The 26,783-nt window shown below is 38.1% G+C and overlaps 3 protein-coding genes across 5 annotated transcripts; all 3 read right to left on the reverse strand.

Annotated features, from left to right (window-relative positions):
* Nucleotides 1–684: 684 nt before the first annotated feature.
* On the reverse strand, nt 685–5,590 carry p2ry8 (P2Y receptor family member 8). Its single transcript, XM_055031331.1, has 3 exons — nt 5,486–5,590; nt 2,971–3,289; nt 685–2,697 (listed from the first exon to the last, which is right to left on the reverse strand). The coding sequence occupies exons 2-3, from the start codon at nt 3,261–3,263 to the stop codon at nt 2,001–2,003; spliced, it is 990 nt and encodes a 329-aa protein (XP_054887306.1). The 5' UTR covers nt 3,264–3,289; nt 5,486–5,590; the 3' UTR covers nt 685–2,000.
* Nucleotides 5,591–6,706: 1,116 nt separating this feature from the next.
* upf3a (UPF3A regulator of nonsense mediated mRNA decay) lies at nt 6,707–13,249 on the reverse strand. 3 transcript variants are annotated; one of them, XM_055032386.1, is made up of 10 exons: nt 13,064–13,249; nt 11,762–11,868; nt 11,568–11,674; nt 11,261–11,359; nt 10,973–11,083; nt 10,217–10,272; nt 9,979–10,137; nt 9,742–9,875; nt 9,024–9,324; nt 6,707–8,399 (listed from the first exon to the last, which is right to left on the reverse strand). In XM_055032386.1, exons 1-10 carry the CDS (start codon nt 13,202–13,204, stop codon nt 8,211–8,213), a joined length of 1,404 nt encoding a protein of 467 aa, XP_054888361.1. In that variant the 5' UTR covers nt 13,205–13,249; the 3' UTR covers nt 6,707–8,210. The 3 variants fall into 3 exon arrangements, with proteins under 3 accessions (XP_054888361.1, XP_054888362.1, XP_054888360.1); XM_055032387.1 differs by having other exon boundaries at nt 9,036–9,327; XM_055032385.1 differs by having other exon boundaries at nt 9,024–9,327.
* A 997-nt stretch (nt 13,250–14,246) lies between these two features.
* cdc16 (cell division cycle 16 homolog (S. cerevisiae)) lies at nt 14,247–22,292 on the reverse strand. Its single transcript, XM_055032436.1, has 18 exons — nt 22,118–22,292; nt 21,887–21,941; nt 20,862–20,959; nt 20,724–20,762; nt 20,483–20,620; nt 19,701–19,860; nt 19,508–19,602; nt 18,607–18,740; nt 18,211–18,290; nt 18,070–18,119; nt 17,911–17,984; nt 17,686–17,811; nt 16,912–17,064; nt 16,641–16,704; nt 16,493–16,554; nt 16,066–16,201; nt 15,637–15,727; nt 14,247–14,949 (listed from the first exon to the last, which is right to left on the reverse strand). The coding sequence occupies exons 1-18, from the start codon at nt 22,163–22,165 to the stop codon at nt 14,696–14,698; spliced, it is 1,857 nt and encodes a 618-aa protein (XP_054888411.1). The 5' UTR covers nt 22,166–22,292; the 3' UTR covers nt 14,247–14,695.
* Nucleotides 22,293–26,783: the final 4,491 nt, after the last annotated feature.

The raw sequence follows: 26,783 nt of genomic DNA on the forward strand, positions 1-26,783 counted from the left end.
CCAACTGCAGTTGAGTCATCCAAGAACTTCTGTGGATGACAGGCATCAGTGAAATAGCTGAAGCCAAAACTATAAAGGGTGAATAGGAAGAGTGGGGAGAGAAAGTCCCTTGTAGAGCCCCTGTGTTGCTGACAACACTGTTTCACACACAGCGCTGCAGGTGCATGAACTGTGGTTTGCTAGACGATCTGGGACACAAGAGGGAAAGCCACCTGCATCGGCATCAGCTCTCATCAAGTAGACCTGGATCGATAGTGTTGAATGCACTAGAGATGTAAAAAAAATCGTCCTTCATATGTTGTGTTAAATAAAAAACTTAAAAACAACATGAAATTATGAAAATGGATTCAAAATATGGTATAACACCTGGTAATTGAATTAAAATCTCAAGACAACCACTGCCATGCAGGTGTTTATCTACTTCAAGGAGCTTTGGTCTCTTCAATCAAAGTGTTTAAATATGGTGTTGGTGATGTGTTATACAATTTCTTTTTACTTTTTACTTTACTTGTCTTGGCACAATATTTGAGCACCTAGACCTTGTCAAATAAATCTATTTGCTTATTTTTAACTCCTCAGCACATCTCTAATGTGTCTGACTGGTAAGGAACACACCCACTCTGCAGTGGACGAGAAAAGTAATATCAAAAATGACGAAGATAATAATCACTTTATACAAAAAAATCTTGAAAACAGAGGGGAAATCATTTAATAAAACGAAAGGAAAATATTGTCAATTTCATACATTTATACAGCACATAGCACTGACATCTTAATAGACAGATAAAAAATAACAACAACCTGAAGCTAAAACTTATTTGGGGATGTTAAGGCTAACATAATATGTACATTTTTACAACAGTTCACAGTTTTGGATGCTACATATTTTTGTAAAAATAACAGACATGATGTGACGTTCAATATCAGCACATGCTGTTGGTTGATGTTTATCACTCTTTCATTTGTACAGCAGCTAATCCTATTGGTTCATGTCACGTGAAAAGTTCAAAATCTTATTTTGGTTAGTATGTATTCAATAGCAAGATTCTACACTCAGCAAATGAGGATCTCACTGAACGTTGTTCAAAAACAACAGCAGCAGGGAAAAGTTGTGACATTTTAGCAACAATTAAAAGATGGTAAAACAACAATGTCGTTTTTGAACAAATAACAAATTATTTGTTCAAAAATAAGTTATTTTTGAACATATTAAAAAGCAAGCCAACCGTCTGAATACGGAGTTTGTTTATAAGAAAGTATGATCATGAAATAGTGAAAAGAATTGGTCTTATAGAGCTTGATTATAGAGTGATGTTATGGGGTTTGAAGTTGCTTTATCACAGTAAGCCAGGCAAGGATTAATGGACACAGATGTCTCATTTCTGACCTTCATGTTTGTTACATTATATTTCATTGTACTAACATACAAACAGTTTTTGACATCCATACTTGTTCAGCCCAATTTATATAAATATAATGCCAATATTTGGATGGATCTTTCATAGGATTTTTGTAAAATACATTCTGTCACTGTAAACTGAGAGACTGCCCATTTTCTGCAACAATCCTAGCAGCCGCTCAGTCATCATTGCTATTTTGTGTGTGTGACTGCAACATCTGCAGATATCAGGTGACAATTGCTGATGATTGGTGAACAAGCAAAATGACTGTGGGCCCAACATACATGCTTGCGGGACTCCACGATTTCCCAACCACTTGATTACATTTAAAATGGAGAAAACTCTCAAACTACAATTGGACCAATAACATTTTAGTCACTGTGCAACAGCTTAAACCTTAAAAGCTATTGGTAAAGGAAGAGACATATGTATGAAGATTTTGCAATATGGACCAAGAACGAATGTTGCAAGATCTCAAAACCCCTCCTTTCCTTTAGTCACTTGTTTTCTTTCGCAAGTCTCCCTTTAGTTTTTGGTTTGTTAGGGTAGTTACGGCATCATAAAGGCACCTGAATATGTTTCCTCACTTTATAAATCCGCTTATCCAGAGTACAAAGTCTCTTTGTTCTCCATCCTTATAGAGTCTGCACTACTCAGGCTCTGCAGATTCATTATCTCTCTGAGCTTCTGCCTGAAGTCTTTTGAAGCAAAGTAATAAATGAAAGGATCCAAACAGCTATTCAGACAGCTAAAACAGAGAGAAAGCTTATAGGCCATGTACAAAGACTTATCATAGAAGAGCCTAAGGACACTGTGAGCCAATAAGAGGATGTTGTTGGGAGCGAAGCAGATCACGAAGACCAGCAGAACAACAACAGCCAGACGTATGGCTCTCCCTTTCTGGACAGTCTTGGAATCTTTGGACAGCTTGTATATGACACTAATGTAGCAGAACATTGTGACACAAAAGGGAAAAAGGAAGAGAAGAATCACCATGCTGAACAGGAAAGCCGCCCAGGCCCCCACGGTCGGCAGCATGTTTTTTTTCAGCACGTCGAAGCATGTGATGATCTTGAGCTCTGGGACCTCAAAGGTCAGGTCGGTGGTCATAAGAGGGTACAAAACACCCAGGACCAAACCCCACATCAGAAGGCAGCTGATGACAGCAACAGACTTTCTCTTCTTGTTCTTCCGGAACATCATGGGCTTCACGATGCCCAGGTAGCGGTCAATGCCGATGGCCATCATGGTCAGGATAGAACAATACATGTTGGCGTAGAAAACGAGGGTCATGAAGCTGCAGGGGGGAAGCAAAAAAAAAAAAAAAAAATAAAAACAGCAAAGGACTGTGTTTCATTACAGGTTTAAGAAAAGCAGGGAAAAGTTGTGACATTTTGGCAACAATTAAAAGATGGTAAAACATCAGAAGTAGATTGAGAAGTCAAATGACTAACCTTCTGATTTTATCTGAACAAATATTAGTTTTAAAACAGCAATTTTATTGTAGTGATAAATTCTAATAATTTTTTTTCAGTGGAAAAGAAATAGAAAGTTCTTGAAGCATTAATACCTGCACATATGAGACCCCAATTTCCAGTTGTATCCTAGGAGCTGGTAGGCGATTTGAAAGGGGAGGGCGGAGCCAAGAGCCAAGTCAGTGAGAGTTAGATTAATCATGAATATGATGGAGGGCGTTTTCGGGGAGGTACGAAACAGCAGGAGCCACATTGAGAGACCATTTCCCACCCAGTTGATGACAGTGACAAGCATGTATATAACAGATATGATAGTGCTGGTGTTCACATCCTGGAACAGTGACAGGGTGGCGTTATCGAGCTGCGTCCGGCTGGAATTTCCCGTCATGATGGGATGGAATGGTCACCTATTACCTGTGTGTCAGAAATCAACATGAGAGGGTTTTTTTTTTTTGTTTTTTTGTCCTTGGTAGTCATGTTCATTTGTCTACAAGATAACATCAGAACGATGACAAGCAGGTCTTTTCACAAACATCTCGTTACTTTCGTAAAATCAGAATGAAAAGGCAGAAAAAAAAAAAAAAAACACGCCGTACCAGAAATCACAAAGGAGGGGTATGAAAAAAAGAAAGACAGCTTCTCTGATGTGATGCACGCAATGCATATCTTTTTTGGAGCTAAGGCTTTTTTTGAGGTAAGGTGTGAAAATGAGATTCAGGTTCTATCAGCCCGGGTTGTTTGTGTGCGAGAAGAAAGCACATGCAAAAGGGTGGAGTTTTCACACAGGAAAAGGGCATGCATGATTTGTGGTAAGGTATGCAAACTCTCAGCACCTTTTATACAGTTGCAAAGTTTTAAAATGTGGATTTCAAAATCAAATCTGTCTCTGACATGTCTTCAACTGAGAAGAAATAATCATATCTCGTCAGTCCCAGCGAGTGGTTTGAAGTCAGGATGTCAGCATGGGTATGGTAAGAAAACACTTTCTCTCCTGTGTGGTGGGGATGGTGTTGGTGGTACAGGAGGTTCCAGGTTGTCAAAAAAGATGAGACTTGTTATCTTTGTTTCCTAATAATTGCCACCAGCGCTCCACTTAAATCCCTGAACCATTTGCAGTCTACACTGCCTTAGATTGAGTAGATTTCATTTTCTCGCAACTCTGTCTCCTGGGCAGGTAAGCCAATAAGGTGTTACGGGCATTTGGAGAAACATAGTGACAATTACTGTAGTTATAGTGCACTGTAACACATGGATCATTTACTGTTTCCTTTTACTTGAAATCACTCAAAATCAAAATTGAGTGTATTGCCGTCAAGCAGATCGTAGAACAAGTTCAGATTCTTAATTTCAACATAGCCCATTTAATAGAAAAAAGTGTCTGTTGCAAATTAGAGACAACAGGCACAACTGAGTATACAAGTTTCATGAACGGACACTTCGATTTATGCACGTCATTGAAACAGTGTTTTGTCATCACGTTTTTAACATTCTTAAGAGCGCTTGCGCTGCGAAGTAGTAAATATGATAAGCTCAGCAAATGTGCAGTTCTGCCGGTGTTTGTTGCTGATGCTAGTCTGTAGGAGCAGAGAGGGGGGAGTACAAGGGAGAGGTGCTCTGTGAGGCAGAAGCTCCTTTTGGACACTGCAGCTCTGAGATGGAGCGTTTCAGTGCCCTGAATGGCTGTCATGGGAGAATTAAGAGTTTCTCAAACATTCACGAAAGAGTCAAAGCAACACGCCGAGTCTGTTTTTGATGAGGGAATAACACTGAATCAGGAAGTAATGCTCAAAAAAGTCGATTTTACATAATACCCCCCGAATATAAATTATCATTACATTATTGGAATATGTAATTACTTAATATTTTAATCCAAAATTTTACATTTATTTATTTGCTATTATGTAACTATGTATTTAATAGGTACTGACATAAAATTAGTTTGTGTTGACCAAGACGCCAGCTCCGCCCCGACCGAGTCAGCTTTCGGCAGATGTAGAAAATGGATTGATTAATAAGTTTTATTTATTGGGCAGTCCTGCCCAATAAATGAGGAACCAGGCTTGTAGTCTTTTAAATACACAGATGAAATATAAGTAAAAAAAAAAAAAAAAAATAACCGTAAAAACCTGATGAAAATTCTTTGAAAGTTATTCAGAAAAGATTGATCCATATCAATTTAACGCAAAATTTGGCCAAAACAAAGAAAAAAAAAAAACAAATAATAGAAGAGCAACGACTCAATACTTTAACACAGTAACATCTTTGATTTCCACACCCTATTCAAACTATCTCACTTTGGTTGTTTACTTATTATCACCATTGTGCCCAGTTGAGTAGACGTTCTCAAAAACAAAGTATGTTACAAAAAGTTAACTTCTCTGTTGTTGTTGTTCATGTTGAGTAACTCGGTACAAACAAGAACGCCACGTTGTCCAAATTAGACTTCCTAAGTAGTTACATCACACATCGATACAATAACACAATGTACGGATGATTAAAGCACAGAATTAAAAGCAAACAAAAGGCGCCACAGAGAACACAGTAGGATTAACACTGAATTGTAAGTAACAAAAAGTTTGCCACTGTTGAAATTTGTAGTTCAAAACGTACCTTTGTGAGCAGCGAGGCAAATAAGGCAGGTGGGCACGTGTGTGGCAGTTGTAGATGGAGGGAGAGATACTTTGACTGAGGAAGGCTGGTGAGGAAATGGGCTCTAAACTTGATAGAGTGCCACTGAGAGGAAATGCACCATGTGACAACTGTCATCCTACCAACTGTAGTAACGGCCACGTGTTTGATTCACGGTTGAAATCGAAGCTCGGGGCACAGTCATATCGAAGGCTTCCGACACAACCGATCTTGATATGTGAAACACTCACACCCCTCCATTCACCTTGCATTATTTCTCACAATGATGTTAATATTTTCCACTCTTAACTAACTTGCACATTTTCAGAGCACATCATACAAAAGTACAACACAGTGGGTCATTATTAAGAGGTTATGGTGAACCACAATGGAAACACAAATATGTACTGTTAGGGAAATCCCAACATGCCATGTGTGATGATATCACTTTCTGTTATGAGCGTTTGCATAAATAATAATAATAAAGTTCACACCAGTTCAACAATAGAATGAACATGCAAACAATATACCGTACTCAAAAGCAGGGGAGTTATATACCTTCTAAGCTTCTAAGTACACACCCAGATACAATACCAACGCAGTGTATTTATATTTATTTAAATTTAAGTGTGCTGCGAGAAAGTCTGCTATAAAGTGAAGACAGAATGCGATAGTTGGGGATTGCTCACGAGTTCATGCAACGTGTGCTCTGATGTGACCAGTTTCCTGTTGATTGTTACAGTTCTGCTTTATCTAGGGGAAAGTTTGCCAGGCATAGTTCATGTTTATCTCTTTGAGCAGGACACCAGATAACACAAAGGATAATAACAATTTTTTGTAATACAGAATGATTTAAAAGGAAGGCATGTGTGTGGCCGCATACCTGCTGTGTACATTTGATCAGCCTTCTGGTTCACTCGGAGCGAGAAGGGCAGGACTGTCCTCGACAGCCCTGACTGTAAGTGACTCATTTTATGTGCAGAATAAGCAGTTTTGGAGCTAAAACAGCCTCGCCCAAAAACAACCAAAATAACCGAATCCAAGCTAAATGTGTCTTAACTGCAGACATTTATTTTCTCACAGTTCAGCACACACACACACACACACACACACACCACACACACACACACACACACACACACACACAAAAACTGAAAGCAGAAAAACAAAAGCATTCACATACCGTCTATTCACATAATGGAAGGCTTTTAAAATTGATTTATTGACAGTTTATTTTGTTGACAGCAGTAAAATAATAAGATATATTTTAAACATCATGTTACTAATCAATCCAAAATGTTTTAAATGTTGTTCATATTTATTCGTAACTTGTTACTTTCATCTGTTACAGTGCCACAAGAAAATATTCACAACAGCTTGCCTGTTCCACATTTGATTATAGCTTCATGTTAAAACAAATATGAACAATATGAGCTTAGTTCTTTTTGACCTGCTCAATATAATCCATTGCAAAACAGTAATAAAATTTTTTTCAGACATTTCTCATATTTATAAAAAAATACATTTGAATATAGTAAGTTCATAAGCACGGCGCCACTGCTTTGGGGGTATTTCCACCCTGTTTTTAATGTATATATTCAGTCATTTTCAGGTATTTCAAGAAATATTCAGCTGGATTCAAGTCTGGGTTCTGTCTGAGTCACTCGAGAACATTCACAGTTTGCCCCTGATGCTCCTTCCTTGGTATTTTGACTGTGTGCTTTGTGTCATTGTGTTTGCTGGAAGATTTTTTTTTTACCCTCCTCTGAGGTTCAGGGTAATGAGTTGCAACGTCCTGGATAAGGCTTCTGTTGATGCATTACCAAAAGATGACAGTGGTGATGCATGCTAGTTTTTGTGATTTAATAGTTCCAGTTTTGGGGGGGTCTTACAGAAAACTCCTTGGTTTTTGCTCTGTACACTGCCGGACCTCGTATGAACAAATGTGTTCTAGTGGCAATCACGTTCAACCACAAAATTCATCAAATGTTACTGCTGCTCATCAGTTGTGATCTGATGTTGTGAATACTTATGTACCTACTATATTTGTTTGTTTTCTTTTCTTACTTATAAAATTGTCGTTTTAACATTTTTATAGAACACTGTACTATAAGCAAACTAAATATAGTAAGCTATATGAAGAAAGCTACACCCAAATCAGTTTTAATGCAATAAAATATGGAAAAGCATAAAAGGATACTTTCTTGTGGCACTGTAGTTGATTATGTACAACGCATTACAGACACAAAAAAAATCGTGTCATTGAAATTTGATTTTATAATCAATTTTTAGTCTGCTGGTTGCCTGTAAATATAGTAAAGGACATTTCTTACCCTACTTTTTAAAGATCTGCTGTCAGTTTTCTTTATATATATCTTTATATACGTAAGACAACTAAAAACAACACAAATGACAAAATATGCTAAATATTGGAAAGAAGTTCTCATGCAGAAGGCAAGGTGATATTCTTGAAAGTAAATTTTTCCTGGATGTCTGAACTGAAACACCTCTTTACCACAAAGAGCAAGAGTAGGGGACCTTAAAAGTTGACAGGCCTGAAAGTCAGATAGCAGGAAGAAAGTTCCACAGATACAATTTCATTACCAACCTACAAACAGGAAGAAAGAAATCAGTCAACCAATGACAGCAGCTTCCCCTTAAAACTGATTTTTATGCCCCACTACTTTCCTCTTGAGTCCCAGAGTATTCACTGCTCGTCTTTGCTTTTCTCAAACCCCCTTTCCAGTCCCGCTGTCATGGCAACGACCTCATAACAATGCTCCGTCCTGCATTCGGGGGAATGGCCCATGGCGAGGCAGTCGTAGCCTTTATTAGCTGAACTCATGCGCTTCCTGTTGCGTGCGCCCGGCTGATAGAGCTGCATGGCAGGACGGTCCTGCAGGATGGGGAGAGAGAGCGATGTCAAATGAAAACAAGGCCAAGTCAGGATTCACAGATGCACATTGTGTGTAATGTAAAAACTACTTGTACATCTTGAACTCTGTCACATTTTGTCTCACTTGTGACCTGAAGATTAAAAGACATTTCAGCCCCTCGGCGAGTAAAGAAAGTAACTAAACGTTCTTACAATGTCTTCCAAAAGTGATATCTACCCTCTGAACTTTCTCACAGTTTGTTGTGTTATGACCACATACAATAGGGGTTTGTATGTGGTAAAGTAATAAATAATAGACTTTTAAATTGTTCCACAAATATTCAATCAGATTTAGGTCTACACACTGACTTCTAACACATAGATATCTCTCTCAGTGTGTTCAAAGTCACTGTCCTGGAAGGTAACCTTCCACCCAAGTCTTTTGCAACTCTATACATTTTGCCTCTAATTCTCACCCTCTTCCCAAAAAATACCACATAACTTTGTGAAAAACATGTTGGATATTTAGTGAATCAGAAAACCAAAACCAAACACAATTATTTGTGTTCCACTGCGATTTCCTCACAGGCGTTCAGCATCACGAGAGACATCTGGAACCACCTTCCTGTTCAATCTCATGCTCACCTTCTCGCTCACCTTGTTTCGGAGGCGTTCCTTTCTGTTGCTCAGGTCCTCCCTGTCCTCCTTTCCCATTTTATCTGCCCCGTCAGGACAGTAAGAATAGCCATGATGATGGCCCTCTTTCTTGGCTCGGTCCTGGCAGTAGCCCTTCCCCCATTTGGTCTCGTCTTTCCGCCGCATGAACTTGTCGAATTCGTAGTGGTGTCGTTGCCTTTTTCTTTCCTCGTCCTTGCCGCGGTGGTCCTTTTCTCTCTGCCTGCGGCCGTGCTGATCTCTCTGCTCTTTGTCGCTCTCAGCCTGACCTCTGCTGGTCAAATGTATATTGAAACGTGTATTACAGCAATGCTAGCAGTAACACAAAGGAGGAATTCAGGGTCATCGCTGTACCTGAATTTAAGGCTTAATGTAACTTATTGTACTTCAGCCTAAGATTTAAAGACTGAAAAACAATAATTTTTCTTTCATCGTGAAAATATTTACAGCTGTTTTGAAATGCTGAAAATACAGTAACAGTAAAAAAGCAGCAAGTAGTGAATTATGTCTACTGTTTTCAAAATTCTCACATTTTCCTAAAAGTTACATCGATACTTTTTAAAAATAGTAGCAAGACTTTTTCATATGTGTGAAAGGGATGAAGCTGGGTTGTTCTCTGGCTTTCATTAAGAATAAAAATAAACTTTTGCACACTACTTGTTCATTTCATGGATTAGGTGTTTCTTACTTTTCTTTTGGTTCTTTTGACTTCATTTGTCCTCCAGTTTTCTCCCACTTGCCCACGCCTGCATCACAAGGCTCACTTTTTTCCTTCATCCGGTCAGAATCAACGTCATCGTCTCTGTCACTCTTCTTTAGGAGCTATCAATGCAAATATGACAAAATACATTGCTCTGAGATATTTAATTGAAATGGAAAGGCAAAAAGCTGGTAAAAGGTATTTTCTTCAGAAATGAGGATCGACCTTAATTTTGATGTCTTTATCGGACAGCTTCTTCTGCTTCTCTGCCTCTTTTCGCTTGCGTCTCTCCTCCTCTCGGCGCTTTCGTTTCTCCTCCTCCCGTTGCCTTTTCTTTTCAAGCTCCCTTCTTCTTCTCTCTTCTCTCTTCTCCTCTCTTATTCTCTGGTGAAAGTGTGATGCACAGAAAAGGATTTCTTTGTTTGCTTTAGCTCTTGTCTTTACAACCGTGGTTCCATCTCACCTGTTTTTCGATTTTCTTGTTTTTGATGTACTCCAGGAGAGGCGTTGTCCGTTTGGCTAAAAGCAAACAGAGAAGAAATCAGAAACTGAGTTGATTTCTTCGAGTAACATTAACTTTAAGTAAACTGCAAAGAAATGCGGTAGTTATTTTGTAAATTTTGGACATGAGGTAACTTTTAGTATTTTGGATGCAAAAGATAAGGAGGAGCTGGCGAGTGCGTAGTCCAAATAAGCTTATACTCCTTTGTTATTAATACTTGAAATTAGAGTCACTCACATAAAATTGATGTGGATATTAAAAAATATATCTGAATTAAAAACCTTTGACATGTCTGGAGAAAGACTTTTCAATTAAAACAACACAAATCCATTCCAACAAAAAAAAAGAGCAGATAAAAATCTGCCCTGCAAATATAGATTGGTGTTTTTCTTTTTTCGTTTCACAACATTTTAACGTTAGAAACAAAACAAAGTATCACCTACTGGGCAACAGACAAATATAAAACACCTAAAGTAAATATAGTGAAATGTAATTTATCATATAATATTGATATCATCTTACTTGGCATCTGGGATATGAATCTAATTGAAAAAAGTAAGTGTGACAGGATTGTGCTTTTGGTTTTACTTATTTGTCTATATATTGTCTACTTGCTATTGAATTATGTTTTTTCCTGGTTGTGGTAATATTAAAAATGATAAGGCTAGAAAGAGGCTAAAGTAAAAAAAAAAATGTCCAAAATGTGTGGTATTGTACCAATGAGCTCTTTGGTCTTAGCTTCTATCTCCCCAAGAAGTGTCTCAGGATTAGCCATGGACTTCTCCTCATCACAGGAGTAGTTTTCCAAAAAGCGCTTGTATTCTGGATCTACATGAAATTCATAGAAGAAGAAGAAAAAGAAAAGGGACATAAAATGCAGTTTAAAAAGTCTGTACGCTAAACTTGTCTGCGCTGAATTAATTCTAAATTCATGCAAGAATAAAGTAAATGCCACACAAGATTAGTACATTTTGTGAGAATTGATCTATTTTCCTCCTTTCCTACCTTCTTCAATACTTCCGGCTTTGGCATCTTTCTTCTTCAGCTTCTTTTTGGAAATCTTCTGGAAAGGCGCAAACTCTACCACAGCAGGATATTCCTGACCTGGGTGAATATTGAAAACGGAGTCAAATTAAATAGACCAGCTGTCAAAAGGTAACAATTGCAACAAATGTTCTAATTCACCTTTATCAAAGTCAACATTTATCTCCAAAGATTCTGTTTGTACTTCTTATAGCTGAACGTCACAAGTCTACATTCAAGGTTAAAGCTGTCAACACAGTCAAAATGGGCTTAGAAAAAATTTAAATACCCTTGTTGTCAATAAAGACATAGCCATCAAATCGATCCCTGAACAGCAGGATGTCTTCTGTGCTTTTAAAGTTGATATAAGCTCTGGAGAAGAGGTGGGGATAGAGACTGGAAAGGCAAAAACAAACACCGGTCAATAAACGAGGATGAAAAAAGTGGGCAATTGAACCGCAGGGCCATAAAACCTCACCATACCTTTGATCTGCTGGGAAAAACTCAAAGTAGTCATAAGATGGAAGAGGACTGAGATGCTCTTCCAGTTGTTCCTTTGACAGGTTAGGAGGGAGTCTTCGAATAACCACCTAAAAAAAAAGCAGAGAAAATAAATTTTACATCAAAGCAAGTCGAGTTTTGATCTTCATAGTTTAAACCTTCACACTGTACATTACAGCCATGATACAATCTAAGCCTTAAAGGTCTTTCTGATTACCTTCTTTGTTATCAATTCATCTGATAACAAGTCAGTGACCCCATGTCGTTGATATGAAGGGATGTGTCTGAACACAATCATTATTTGGATGATGTGTACATTTCTGCTGTTTGGAAAGGTGCTATTTATTGGCTCCTCTGGTAAACATGTAAAAAGCCTTCAAAAAAATTACGTTTTTTTGTATCTAGAGAAAATGTGGAAAGTAGAATGGTCAAAAACATACTGAAAAAATGTTACAGAACAACATTAAGTAATGTTTTGGCAGAAGGTTGCACAAGCCAGTGAGAGTATTGATGTACTTTTAACACATATGGTAAATCTAACGATAATCATATTGAATGACAAAGACTCAACACACAAAGAAAAAAGCAAATACCAATCAGAATAAATGTCGACGGCAATTTTCATAATTCGTAAGATTGGAAAATCAATGCCACCGTTACTGATGCACAATATTTCTTGTGCACCAATAAATAAACATCCGATTCAATGCACATAGGTAGAGCTCAAATTGAAAGGACTCACAATGCTTTACAACATATCAATACATGTTAGTTTGCTTAAAAAGCTTAGATTCTTTAAAAGGCGGTTCATTAAAACACATTGAACACATTGTGAGCCATCAAGAGATCCTGGGTTCCCCCTGCTGTGACTTAGTTCGCTTATACTTCGGCCGGTCCTGGACAGTATGGTAGAACACGATGTCGTTTGCGACTTCTTGAAATAGAGAAGAAACAAGTAAATAAATAAGCGTCGTATTTATTTATTTATTTATGTATTTGTTTTTGACGAAGGCATAACAGGATATTCCAATGTGCAGCGTTTACTGGATTCCTTCGTCCAACTGTCACCTATTCATGTTAAATGGTGACAAAAACAGCTCCAATGACTGTAGCACAGACACAATTCATATAAATCAATAAATACATGAATAAAGAGCAGTAGTTTTCGCCCCAGCTTCCTCATATTCCCCTCTTCTGACCCTGTTGCTATCCTTGGTGCTGAAACCTCCTTTCCTCCCACTCGAGTCTCCATGTCTGTTCGTAAACAACAGCTCGGCTACGTACCTTGGTGAAAACCTCCTTCTTCTCTTCTTTCGGCTTGGCGTTGGCGGGAATGTTTTCTTGCTCTCTTGGGACGTCTTTCAATTGTATCTCGAAGATGCTTCTCTCCTTACCCGCGGTCATTTGGTCCTTATCAGACCTCATTTCTTCCCATCTCCCTCAAATTCGCTCGGTGTTGAGCGTTGCTGTGTCCTCGCGAGACTATGAGAGTCAAATATCGCGAGTGGTAAGAAAATGCTTTTTATTGAATGGTTTTTACAATGTTTTCTGGTGAATTAATCGTGTGGAACATTTTCTGAATTCTCCATTTGCGCCGTATGTGAAGGAATAATAATTCTCTGAAAAAAATAAAATAAAATAAATGAAAAAACGAACTTTACCTGAACTTGATCCAGTTTGAAGTCAGTCTGTATCAGCTGCTTGGAGACCGGTGGTTCTGTTCGGCTCTCGGATATAGGAAGAGCTGCAGGAGTCCAGTTCTCCAGACCGGTTCCCTACCCGCCTGTAGGAATCTCGGAAGGGAACTGAAAATAAATCCTCATCTGTCACAACCCCTCGCAAGGTCGCATTCCACTATTTCACTGCACACATAAACTCACCATTAAGTAGTGGATTCGTTCCACTGCCTGTGTCGAAACGCAGCCGGGGTCCCTCAAGTGTGGATACAGAGTTCTTGAAGTTGGGGACAACAGAGGAACACGTCTCCGGATCTTGACAGATCCGATCGCTGGTGTAAATGCCGGCTGATTTAGACGGGAGTACAGCCCATTTCTAATCCAACTAACAGGCATGACATCCATTGAAAGGCGTGTTAATCTCGGTTTGCACATAGGATTTAGGAGAGTTGCCACCAGTGGTGGTTTTTGTATGAATGGCTCCCCAGGCAAGCCCCTCCTTCCGTTGCCCCATCCATAACTGAACACACGCCTTCTCACTGACAAAACATTAAAAATATTCATCTGATAAAGTAGAACTTGGATATAAGGGTGGATGAATGAATTTATTTTAACAAACCCGAGAATATATATTTTTCCAAATGAAAGGTTTCTTAAATCACAACCCATTTTAAACATCTTTGTATTTAACCAAGTTTAACCAGTTGGCATCATGTGTTTCCATCCTTTTCTGAATCTTGCTAAATGACACTCTACACAAAGAGACAGACAAAAACAAGGCATACTAAGAATTTAAGATAAATGCATGGTTTATTGTAGTAATAACCAAAAATCAAATCTGATTTTTCTCAGCCAGCTCTTTCTTCAGAGTGAAGATCCACAGGTTAATCAGCAGGGAGGATCCTGCTGATCCTCTGTCAGGGGGCCACATGTTCCCAGTGTTTTTAACCCCCAAGTAAAACAAATTCAACCCTTGAAACAAGGCATGTGTTCACTTCTCCCTCCTTTAAAGTGCATTCTTGTGAAATTGTGGTAAACGCCATGTGCTGCATACAAATTCAGTCACTTCTGTTAAAAATCTTCACAAGAGCATTCTGATACAAAAATAACACAGAATGGGGAGTCCACATGGTGGAGGACATCTGCTAGAGTTTTTGGCCGACTGTTGTCCTCGGGGCGTGGACATGTGCAGCTGTGACGACCCGTTGCTACAACAGTTCCACCTCCTGACGGGATGAAATCACGTGCTGGTGTCTGATAGGGTGTCCAGCATCACGTCGCTCTCGTACATGTCGCACTCCAGCGTTAATGAGAGCCGGAGAGGCGTCTCCAGCATCATCTTCTCCTGATTGGACGCCGGCGTCTCCAACATCGACAGGTTCGTCTCTTCCGACCTTGGCGTGGCTTGAAGGTCAGTCGACTCCGATGTGTTCAACATCTTCATCAGGGCTGGGGTGTTCAAATTGCCTCGCACTTTGTCATTGATGTCAGTGCCTTATTGAAGAAAAATTAAAATAATTTGAAATTCATGCAAGTATTATTCATATTTATTGTTTTATGTTTTATGGGTATTTGAATTCAACAACTGAACTAAGGTAAAACCATTGCTATTATTTTCCTACAATGCGTCTTGTAGATATTCTAGAAAAGATTTTATAACTCAAATTATATTGCTACTTATGATAATAAAGGATGTGATATTTACATCCTGTAAATATGTGATAGTTACATCCTGTAAATGGGCTAATGTGACAATCTTCAACAAAAAGTGAAACATACAAAGACTTTACTACCACATCTAATTGTGGGGCCCTATGAAATCTGTTTTATTACTTTACTGATATATGTTTTTTTTCTGAATTTCACTCCCTTTTCTCGGTTTTCCATTCTACCTGTATTAATTATCCAAAAAGTGTGTAATTATGGATTGAATGGACGAAATCTAACGAAGCAGAAATCATAGGACCCTATCTAACCATCTAAAATCATTCTTAGCACATTATATCTACTCGTCTTACATTAATGTGAAAATGTATTACATTTTATTTTGTTAAAACAGTTCCTTCAAATATGAAAAAAAATTGTCTTTCAGACCAAGTGAAACTGCTGGAAAAAAATGATATATATATATTTTTTATATATATGTATATTATATTCATTTACTTTCAATATAACACAAACCTATATATGCGTCCGTGTCCCCGATGTACATCTCAATACAATGGCCAAGCATCGTCACTGAGAAAGTGTCGTCCCTTTTCAAACCAAGTGCCTTTCAAAGAAACGAACAAAAACACATAACAACTCTGGCAACCAACAAAACAATAATTAATCTACATCAGTCCAATCCCAAGCTACTTTTTATTCCGGTGTTAAAACCATAACCAAGACGACAAAAAAATTTAATGAATGTTCTATAGTTCACTTGAAATATTTTGCTTCTCAGAAAAACCTGATTGGAGAGCACATTACTATAGATACTTGTTCAAACTAAAGTGCTGTGATGTACAAGTTCATACTTTCACACTTAAAACAACTTCTCTGGTTTTAACAACTATCAACCACAATGAAACTGCACCACGTTGAGAAGTCAAACTCTTTTAAACTCACCGTGTGAAAGTAGTCGATAGCACTTTCAAAGTCCCCCATGAGGCTGTGCACGTATCCTATGGCAGAATAGGTGGAGGCATGCTGTGGGATCAACACTAGAGCTTGACGATGGTACTCCAGAGCCTGGTCGTACTTTCTAAAATATGAAGCATGTTTAAACATCTGTTATTCAAAGACTGAATTTAATAACACTAAATGTTGACTAGTATTCAAGTCCTGTATTTATCACATGAGACAAAGCATTCGTTCAATACCTTCGACTGTTCAAGTTTAAATTTTTGAAACAAGGATGCTTTTTTCCCCACAGCCTCAGAAGCTTAGCAGTTAACAGATTAAAAATAAATCGATAGTAGATTCAAATATAGCTTACAAGGTGTTGATCAGTTTACATTAGGTCATAAAAAAACAATTTAATGACTGTACTCACTTTAGTTTTCTACACACGTGACCCAAGTTGTTCAACAAAGGCTCCCACTTGTCCACTGTAACCTTAAATTCAGTCAAAAAACAAATTATAAGTAAAGCTTATGTAGAACGTAAATTTTAAAGCCACATATTAAATTGAAATGAATCACCTCATTCCCAATGGCTTTGATTTTCTCCATTGCATCTAGAAATAACCTTTCTGCCGTCTTCCACCTGCACCAGTCGAGGAGGCAAAACATGCAGATATCTTATAAAACAACAGCTCATGCTAGCAATATTTGCAGAGCATTGTTTGTTTATTTCATCAGCAGTGGTAAATTCAGTAAAAATTATCAAAAAAGCTGCACAAAGACTAAAATTAACTTTAAAAAAAATCTATTATGAATACTGTGTCTTGTTTGATTGGAGCAATATACTCACTCTCCATTTTGAAATGCAACCACGGCCACCTCATGTATGACAAACGGGTCTTCTGGGGCAATACTAAGCGCCTGGCTGAAAAATCGTTCAGCTAGTTTGGAGTTGTTAGTTAGACCGTACTCCAGCCCGATGTAGAGCATGGGTAAGTGACATCTATGGAAATCAAACAGATTTAATGTAAAATGAAAACATGTATTGCAAAAGAAAGTAAAACTTGGCAAGACAAAAAAAAAAGGGGGGGGACCACGGTTAAATAAACTATCCTAAATAAACTTGTTTTCAATCTGTTTAAAGTTATCAGGAGCCATTGCAATGGGTTTGAGTTTGACATTATCTTGTGGATTTGAGAACTTATTTTCTTGAGCAGTAAAGTTAATGATCCAATAAATCCAAATCCAAAAAACATTTCTAAATATGTCTGTTTCTCATACATCCTTTCAGTATTTGATCTTGCTTTGTTGTTGCCTTTAGCGTATCCATGCAAGAAAAAGTTTGAGAACTCTGCATAGAAGTAAATATTTTACTAATTATCCCTGCACAACTGCTTGTTACCACAGAGACCAAACCATAAGGCAGCAATTCAATACATGTAGGCATGAAGGTGTACTGAAGAGAATTTACTGACGTTCATACTGACCATCAGAATCAGGGAAACAAAAAACAAGATTTGAATGCGACATGATTATTGATGTGAGTAATATAGACTATTGATCAGAGTAAGAGGCTGGCCTAAAAACAAGAGACAGTATCTAGTGGGAACCAGTTGCTACCTACCCTTTCATCAGCTGAGCAGCAGTGAAGTATGCAGCCATGGCTTGGTCATGCTCACTTTCCACTGCAAAGGAGTGACCATAGGCGATCCATGCAGGACCATAAGTTCTCTCTAGAGTGGTGGCTTTGCTGCAAGAAGTAAAAGTAACAAAACAAAACAAAACAAAAAAAATCAGATTTCAAGAGGAACTAAGCAGGACTCCTTTTCTTTTGACTGCAGATACCTACCTAAGGTATCGCCTAGCGTGTTCATTTTTGTTGCCAACCATGAGATAATAGCACCCAACCGCAAACCAGGAAACCTGAGAAAAATGTAATTTAGTTACAAACACAAAAAAGCCGTTGTCTGAATTTTAAAAGAAAAAAATAAGATTTTTTTTTTTTTACTGGATTGTTGGGGTACAAGTCCACAAGTCTGTGTGAAAGGTAAAACAGCTCTGCAATGAAAAAGGAAAAACTGATCAGTCCTGTTAACTCTAATAAATGTGGTCTGTGAATGTTTGCACCCTATGCAAGTTAAATTATCACCATTTGCTTTTCCAAGTTCTACCAATGTTCCTATGTGAACTGGTAAACAGTTGGCATGGAAAGGGTCTTTCACCATTACCCTGAAAAACAAACAGCATGCCTTGAAAAAAAATAAAAAATACATATCTTCTGAGTCAAAGCTTGAGGTTAGGAGTCTTTTAAACTTCCTGTTTTTATCAAGTGGGGGGGACAACAACCTTCTTACAAAGTATCACAACTTCTGCTTCTTCATTGTTTTTGTCAATTTACTGACATTTAGTACAAGCAAAATAACAGGAACTCTGGCTGCTTATCACAAAAAAAAATGCTTTATGCAAATTTTGAGTGGAAGTACGCATTTTTTGCTCAATAACACCAAGTTACTAGGAAAAAGCCCAAATCCAAATAGACACCTACGTCGATGTGAGTTTGTAGCACATCTTGAAATCACAGTTATAATAATGCCTCTCAGCAAGAGACACGACTACATCCAAGTTGTTTTGGAGACCGTTGACCATCTCCGGCACCACCAGATCGCTGGGCTTGTTATACTATAGAGGAACAGAAAACAAAAGTGCGTGAGACGGACGTTCTCTGTGTGACAACCAAGAGTCAGATATGGATCTGAGCGAGTGCAAAAACAAGTTCTGATAAAGACTTATGGAAATGTGTTACCAATTAAAAACAAAACACACAAAGTCTGACATTTAAGCGGCTTTTTAGTTGAAAAAATATATATAAAGATAATTTCAAACACGGTAGTTGAATGCATACTGAAGGGGTGGGGGAGAAACACTCATTGGATTAAATTTGTTGAACCAAATATACATCTAAGTTTTGCAGGACATCAACCCTTGAAAACTGGAAGTGACGATCTCTGCTCTGAAGAGTCAAAGAAATCTGTTTCAACTCAAATATACTGAACACTTTTAGTAATATCTGGGTTCACAGAAAAATAAAAGCAACGATATTCCCAAAAACTTTTCTACTTTCCAAGTTGGAACATGATTAATATAAAATAGAACTGATGCACCAATCAGAGATCAGATTAATTGAATCTGATAGGATATAAAATGGTCATATACAGAAAAAACAATTTTCCCTGTTTTTTTTATTAAAGACAACAGAGCTAAGAATTTCCACCATCTCTAGTTCTCAAATGCATCAACCAACTTATGTAGTTAGGTGCACTTTGCTTAGGAATGTGTGCCTTGACACATAAATGGAGGTTGTGTTATAATTCCTTAGATACAAAACCACTATATAAATATATTTTCTCGTACAAACAACAAAAAAAATCAAGTGCAGAGCCTCCTACCTTCTTTAATTTGTTCTCAAAAAGGAAGTGTAACAGCTCCTCTTCTTCTTCAGTGCACTGCTGACTTAGAGGAAGCGAGTCCAGGAAGTCCTTTTCTGTTGCAAGAATGATGTTTATGGGAATATGAAATCGTTATAGAAGTGCCAAACAAATAATAGGTGTCGATGAGATTATCGGAACAGATTAACCTCACCTTCCTGTGCCGTCAACATGTGGTGGGATGTTAAAAGGTCAAAGGCTTCAAAGCAGTAGACATCAAGTTTCAAGGCCTCTTTGTAGCTGAAGGTGGCCAGGGGCCTGTTGTCCATGGCATCATAGATTTTACCCCGCAGGAGGCAGATGGAGCTACTGATCTAACATTTTTCAGAGGCGAAAGAGAAAGAGGGAAAACTAAATTGGAAAATTGATTTAGTGTTTTTTTTTTTTTTTTTAAAAGAAATAATTGTTTAAAAACTGTGTTTTTGTAAATCATTTAATTAAGCATTATGCTTAAAAATGATTGAGCTTTCATGCTCTGGCGTCATAACAGTTTGTACATTACATTACTCCTTAATTTTTCTTGGAACAAGAAGATCTGTCCAACTAGTTGAAACCGGATAGTTGAATCCAAATTATTCGGTAGATTCCTAAAATATTAGCGCAGATATTGTAGAGATGCTTCAGTACTTTTTCCAAAATCAAAAATGTACATGCACCAAAATTAAATGTGTCTAAACACAGAAAAGACAGTTGATAATAAAATCTTTTGGAAACTTCAGATAGGTCAATTCACAACATAAAAGTTAAGTGGAACCCCAAAAATTTGCTTTGTTTTTGAGCTAACTCCTCGCTCTAATCCACTCTGCCTATTAGGACATGCTTTAAGTTGGCAATCAGTGACATTTATGCCCATAAACTCTACTTACTGCAGCACTGTCTAGGCTGGCATGTAAGATGTTATATTTGTGGAATATTTTCAAGTCAAGTTAGACTTACAGAAGCAGGCGACATGTCCCATTCCTTTGCAGATTCTGTCCCGTTGTCGTCTTTTTCACTTTTATCTACTAATTTCTTGTTAACAGGCTCCTCTGCATCCAGGATATCCAAGGCCTGCTGGAACTCTTTGGCAGAATACTAGTTAAAAAATAATAATAAAAGAGATTCACTTATGTGATCGTCCACAATAACGCACATGCATGAAACGTTTTGCAACTTCCATACATTTTAATTTACTTACATGACACCTAGCAGCAAGATACTGACAAGCTCCATACAACTATGTGGGAGAACAGAAATCTCAATTTACAGCTCATCTTTTTTTGAACAAACTCACTTTAAAAGTAGATTGATGTGAAAAGCTTTAAATGCCGCCTACCTTGTCGAGTTTCCGTGAACGGAGGGCGTGCGAGGCTCTGTGGTACTGTGAGGTTAAGTAAAGGCACTGAGCTAGCCAGTAGATATCCTGGGGATCTTCTGCATGCCAAAGAAAGAAACCCTATTGTCACATTTTCATGCAACAATATCATTGGTGAGAGGTTTAGAAAATTACCACTATCATTAGAGAGTTACTCTGTTTAGGGTGCCTGACACAGTTTTGATGTTAAAATGTCTTCACCCTTCTAGATTCAAATCGTCACAACTTTTAAAATTAGAAATAGAAAAGAAAATCCATAATTTCTGTCAGACATGAATGCCAACAATGAAGTCTAATAAACATGATTTTCTCTTTACATTTTCATTCTCAGCAACACTGAAATCCTTACCAAGCTACCTTTGCAACTTTCGATCATATAACCAAATCACTTAAAACTGAGTGTGTTAATAATGTCAGTACTTTCAGGTTTTCTGCATTATCTCTTTTGCTCACCCAATGTTGGCACATTTCTACCTGCTTTCTACACAGCAGGTAGAAAGAGGACAAGCTGCTCATACCTGATCAACTGTAGTTTTAACAAAAATGCCTTATTGATAGGAATGGGTGGTGCTCCTTCAGTTTCACAGCATGACTACTGTTCCCATCTTATAAGTGAAGGAAAAGAGCAGCAGCTTTTCTTTTGAAAAGTGAATAAATACAGAGATCTCAGGAAGGAGACAAATAATGGTAGTATTTAAGACGATTTTTTTTTTTTTTCTTCTAACTGATCAATAGGTCCATTTCATTGAATTGATCACACTTGTCCTCCTTTGACCAGACCTTGCTCTGGAGGGGATAACATGATAAAGCCTTGACAAATGAAGCGACGGTCAACAGGTTACCAAGATGCGCCCCAAATCCGTAAGTCCGCCCGCCGGACAGGGAAGAGGTCAGTACTCTGGATTTAACGTCCGACGGGCTCAGAAGGAGCAAAAGGTCCAGACGTTGTATAGATTAATTAAAGAAGACAACCGGTTGCTACTCACCATGAGAGAGGGATGCTATCTTGTCGGCCCAAAACAGCGCACTTTGATACTGTTGCTATGAACAAACACACAAGAAAACACAAGGCTGGTTTTATACGCAATTTTCACTTAGATTAGAGTTTTCGTTTTGTTGGTAACCCGGTGAACTGTAAAGGTTTTTTTTCGCTGAGTGTGCTGGGAATTAGCATCTGCTAGCAACCCAGAAACCAACACGGGCTTCAGTTCACTCACCTGGTCAATGTACTGCCGAACTCGTTTTCTGAGTCTATCGAGGTTCATTTTGTTTAGTTTTAAGTTGACGCTGTAGTTTGTTTTTAAAACAGTGACATTCCCGTTGTAGGAGAAAGCTGCACACAGCACAGGGCGCGCTAACTAGTTAGCCTCGGAAAATCAAATCCGCGGCTTCTCCCTGCAGTGTGTGTTCTGCCATAAAGTACCGTGAAGAAATTCGAGTGAGACAAACAGTTCCGCCTCAATGCGTTCCATAATTTTTTTTTTTTAAATCAATGTGAATTATAATTGTTCACATGAGAACACCAAAAGACTTTTGCGTAACATACAACTTTAACATTAGTGCACTTGTAAACGCAGCTAAATCACAAAGCAGCACCAGGAGAGCCCTATATTACCCATAGAGACATGTTTATGGTGACACCAGCTCAATTATCCCCCTCCCCTTTCCATGTGGTTTTTAAATGACCACGTTTATTAAATTTTTCTGTGTGCTGGACAAAAACATTAAAATTTGGGGAAAAATATATCTACAGAACAAAATACTTTCTCTTAAACTTTTTAATGCATGTAAATCCTTGGAAACACTAAGCCATTTCCCTGAGGCATATCAATTTACACAGGGAAACAGTGGTTGATCAGCCCAATGGTGTAGTTGTTTCTTCACTTCAAAAATAAAACAGCATATTAACATTTACTGCAGGCCGTGGACACTTCATCATCTGCCTGCAAACATAAAATGTTCAAAGTAGTTTAATCAGTCGGTGCAGACACAGGGACCACATGAGACGACGGAAAGACAAAGGCACAAAAGAACAATGTGACTCCATTGTAATAAAACAGCTTGTGTTTTATGTTGTAGAAACTTTGTTTGAAAAACTGTTTATGTAAAGAAAAGCTATAAACATCTGGCACAGTAGCACGCATAAAGGTAAAGGGAATACTGATGAATGAGTTCCATTCAGATGGGAACATTTCATGAATGAACATCCATACAACACTGACCTCTGCTGTCCAAATGAGGCTACAACAACATTTGGTCCAACAGCGACGACTTTTGGAAGCAATTTAAATTCTACTGCAGGATGAACATCTATTTGCAATACCAGGTCATGCTTTGTATTCTAAAAGTGAAATAGTTGTACCTCGAGTCTCCAGAAAGAAAAGCCTGCCACATTTAAATTAACTGAATGAATAAGATTTCAAAAATTGCATTAAGGTATGGAGAGTATCTGTATTTCTGCACAGAAAGAGAACTCTTGAATGAATTATATGCAGCAGGGTTAATTTTTCTGTAATTTACCTTGAAATAAAAGAAATCCATCTGTGATTTTGTGGCGAGGGGCTGAACAGAAACATCCAGTTAGGAAATGTGGCGCATTGTTGCTCTTATGACATGTAGCATTCTCCCATAGGATGACCATAATAACAAAATATCAGCGCCAATGTTGTGTTTTGTGTGTTTATAGAGGCAAAAATGACCAAACACATACAAAGAGTCACATAAAGAAAAACACAATTCCTGTTTCTTATAGGCGAAAAAGATTTGTTGGGATGTTGATGTTTTGGGCACCTTACATGACCTTTATATTGAATGACGTGCGTCTTTATTTGTTACAGAATCAGACAGCACAAAGCACAAAGAACAGTTTTCTTTTCAAGGCAAAACTCCCTGTAATATTTGAAGGTTATTCAAGAAGGTTGCTGCTCCACAAGAGAAAACAAGACGTTGTATTTGTTTTATGCAAATGTCACAGATTTATACATCTCCGAAGCAAGACCTCCTCTGGAAAAATCAGATCACAAGCTTATTTTACTCTGCTTGGAATATAAGCTTCTTGGTTATGGGCAACCTGTAACGAAGAGAATTATGAAGAAGTGGTCACTGGAAGCTGAAGAAACTCAGAATCCTCCTCTTCTTACCAAACACATCTTCCTTTAATCCACAGTTTGTCTGTCACACCTAAAATGTTTTACCTCCCACCTCACCTCCTGTTTGTCTTGAACCAAATCAGGAAATGCTGCTCCTCTTTTTGCCTCCTCCTCCCACTTGTCTTGTTTGTAGAAGTCAAGTGAAAAGGCAGCTGGAGAAACTGAAGGCTGCATGTCCAGATGGTGTCATCCATAGATTCCTACAGGCATGTCCAAAGCAGTTCTGTGGGATTCTGTTGCACCTCTTCAGCCTTAGCTTGACCTGGAAGAAGGCTCCAGTTTTATGGAAGACATTCTGTGTTGTTCCAGTATCAAAGAAAACCCACCCACCAGTCATCAGTGGCTATAGAGAAACAGAGTTAGGTTAAGCATTATTTCCGTCATGAGACAAGAAGTGGAGGTGGTGGAGGAGTACGAATACTTCGGTGTTCACCTGGACAACAGATGCAATAGTAAAGCTGCCTACAGTAAGAGATAGAGGACATTTTTCTTCTTGAAAAAACTTACGTTCTTCAACCTTTGCAGCAAGGTGATGTATATAATCTACAAGTTTGTTGTGGAGAGTACAATCTCTTCTGCAATCAGAGCCAGGGACTTACAGTATATAGTGTTTGAAGGGAATTGACTGCACAGCTTTTTAATGGATTTCCAGTTGGTCATTATAATCATAAAACTTATTAAATTCAACTTTAAGTGACTTAAGAAAAAAAAAAACTTTCCACCACTTTCTGAAACATTTGCAGGGTCTGCAGGCACCTCATTAATGGAGCTTGTTTTCATGCCCAGTTCACTACGGCAGGGGATGCTGCCAGTTCCAGGAAGTCTCACTGGTGGGTCTTCCATCACAATCTACTGGGAACAGGTACAGAGAAACATTGGGCTCTCTGGGACTGGGCAAGTACAGCAGGATCTTCTGCTTACATAAACACTCCATGTAACAAATAAATGAGTGTGAATTTGCATGAAAAATTATTATTGGTAAAGTTGAATGTTGATATTTACAATGCTTTGGTTTAAAAAATCTATCCACTTTGATCATTAGCTGAAAATGAAGGTAAATTGATCACATTTATCATTCTTTTTTGCACAAATTCAGCTGACATCTCGGGTAGTTCCGACGTTTCTGCTGATTGGGGAAAAACAACTTGCTTAATTGTCGCACATATTCTTTTGCTTTTCTGTCTATTCCTGTTTCCCAATCATAGTAAGATCAGCAAGAAGAGGCTGCGCATCTCCCCAAGGTCAGGTTCTAATCTGTGTGATGGTTGTGACTATGGTAACAGGTCCCAGAGGAAAACTCTGTTTAGATGTGGCTGCTTCACAGCGGCTCCAAGCCTTGCTATGATGACAGACTGTGCACCTGCAATCAAACATAGTTACTTTGTTGTTGAAAATTTGCGAAAAGTGTCAGATTTATGTTTTATTTTTTTTAAGTTACCATTTGTTATAAAAACAGATCACACTACTTGTTTGGAGCATAATCTGTTCAGATATTTTTCTCTGAAAAAAACAAAAAACAAAAAAAAAAAAAACAAAAAAAAAAAAAAGCAAATATAAAGAAAAAGTAAGATTTTTTTTTCTTTATGTTATACAGTATTTTCTACATGCATAAAAATACATAAAATACAGAATACTGAATTATATCAATAAGTGTAGTCACTCATCATGGGCATGTTGGGGTGAACTGAACACTCTGGCTGAACATTATACAGGTTATTACATATACATGTGCTGGATATTTGACCAATCATCTTGGCAGATTTGTATGAGTTCATTTAAAATGTTTAGATTTTAGACTGAGTCCATAGATTTTCCTGCACAGGATCCATTGCTGAAACTTAATGTTAGCCAGCTACTAGGTTACGGTGAATTTGAAGGTTTTGGAGGTAATTTTCCATTTTCATTTTTCCACCTTTTTTTTCTGCAATGTATCAGTACCACTCAGACAGAGTGAACCAGAGCTAAGGCATGGTGCCACCACTTCGATGCCTGTGATTGTACTGTGGAGACAGCACCACAGTAAGGGCTTATGCCTGTCAGAAAAAGAAGAAAACAACTCGCACTCCTGTACAGTGTGAATAAAACTAAACTGGCAAAAGTGTAATACCCAGTTCACGTCTAAAGATATTTCCAAGTCAACACAGTTCCCAGTGGAAAGGAGGAAAAGAAAGACGCTAAGCCCTGCCGTGCTATTAATGGTGCTGAGTTACAGCAAAATGGATGCTGTGACCAGGAAGCTGGCTGTAAGTCTCTGAAAGTGGCACTTTTGATGGCAGTTTGGCACATTTTTGTTCTGCTGAATGCGGGACGTTTCCTCCATTTTCAAACACAATCCACTGAAGGCGTATATCCCACGTACATCCATGCTCTGAAAGGGCATAAATAATGGAAGCTGCAGACTTCACATGTTAAAAAGTGCCCACAGCACCATTACATAACAGCAGAATGGTTAATGAGAATAACAAATTAACATGAGTAAAAGCCGAGTACAGTGACATGCTTGACTTACCTTCTCTAAATATAACCACAGATTTGTTGCCAGGTCTCCTGATCATCTTTGTTCATTGACTTCTTTTGTGCTTGATGAAATACGCTAATTAATTATGTCTTTATCTGTAAAAAAAATTTAATAAATAAAAATACAAGGGCAACCTTTACATTGCTCCTTCCAACTATCTGCTTGTTTAATCTAGATATCCTCATGATCAATGTTCTGCTTGTCCTATGGTAGAAA

This window comes from Poeciliopsis prolifica, unplaced genomic scaffold, assembly GCF_027474105.1.
Source record: "Poeciliopsis prolifica strain line A6 unplaced genomic scaffold, Auburn_PproV2 SCAFFOLD007, whole genome shotgun sequence".
Lineage (NCBI taxonomy): Eukaryota > Metazoa > Chordata > Actinopteri > Cyprinodontiformes > Poeciliidae > Poeciliopsis > Poeciliopsis prolifica.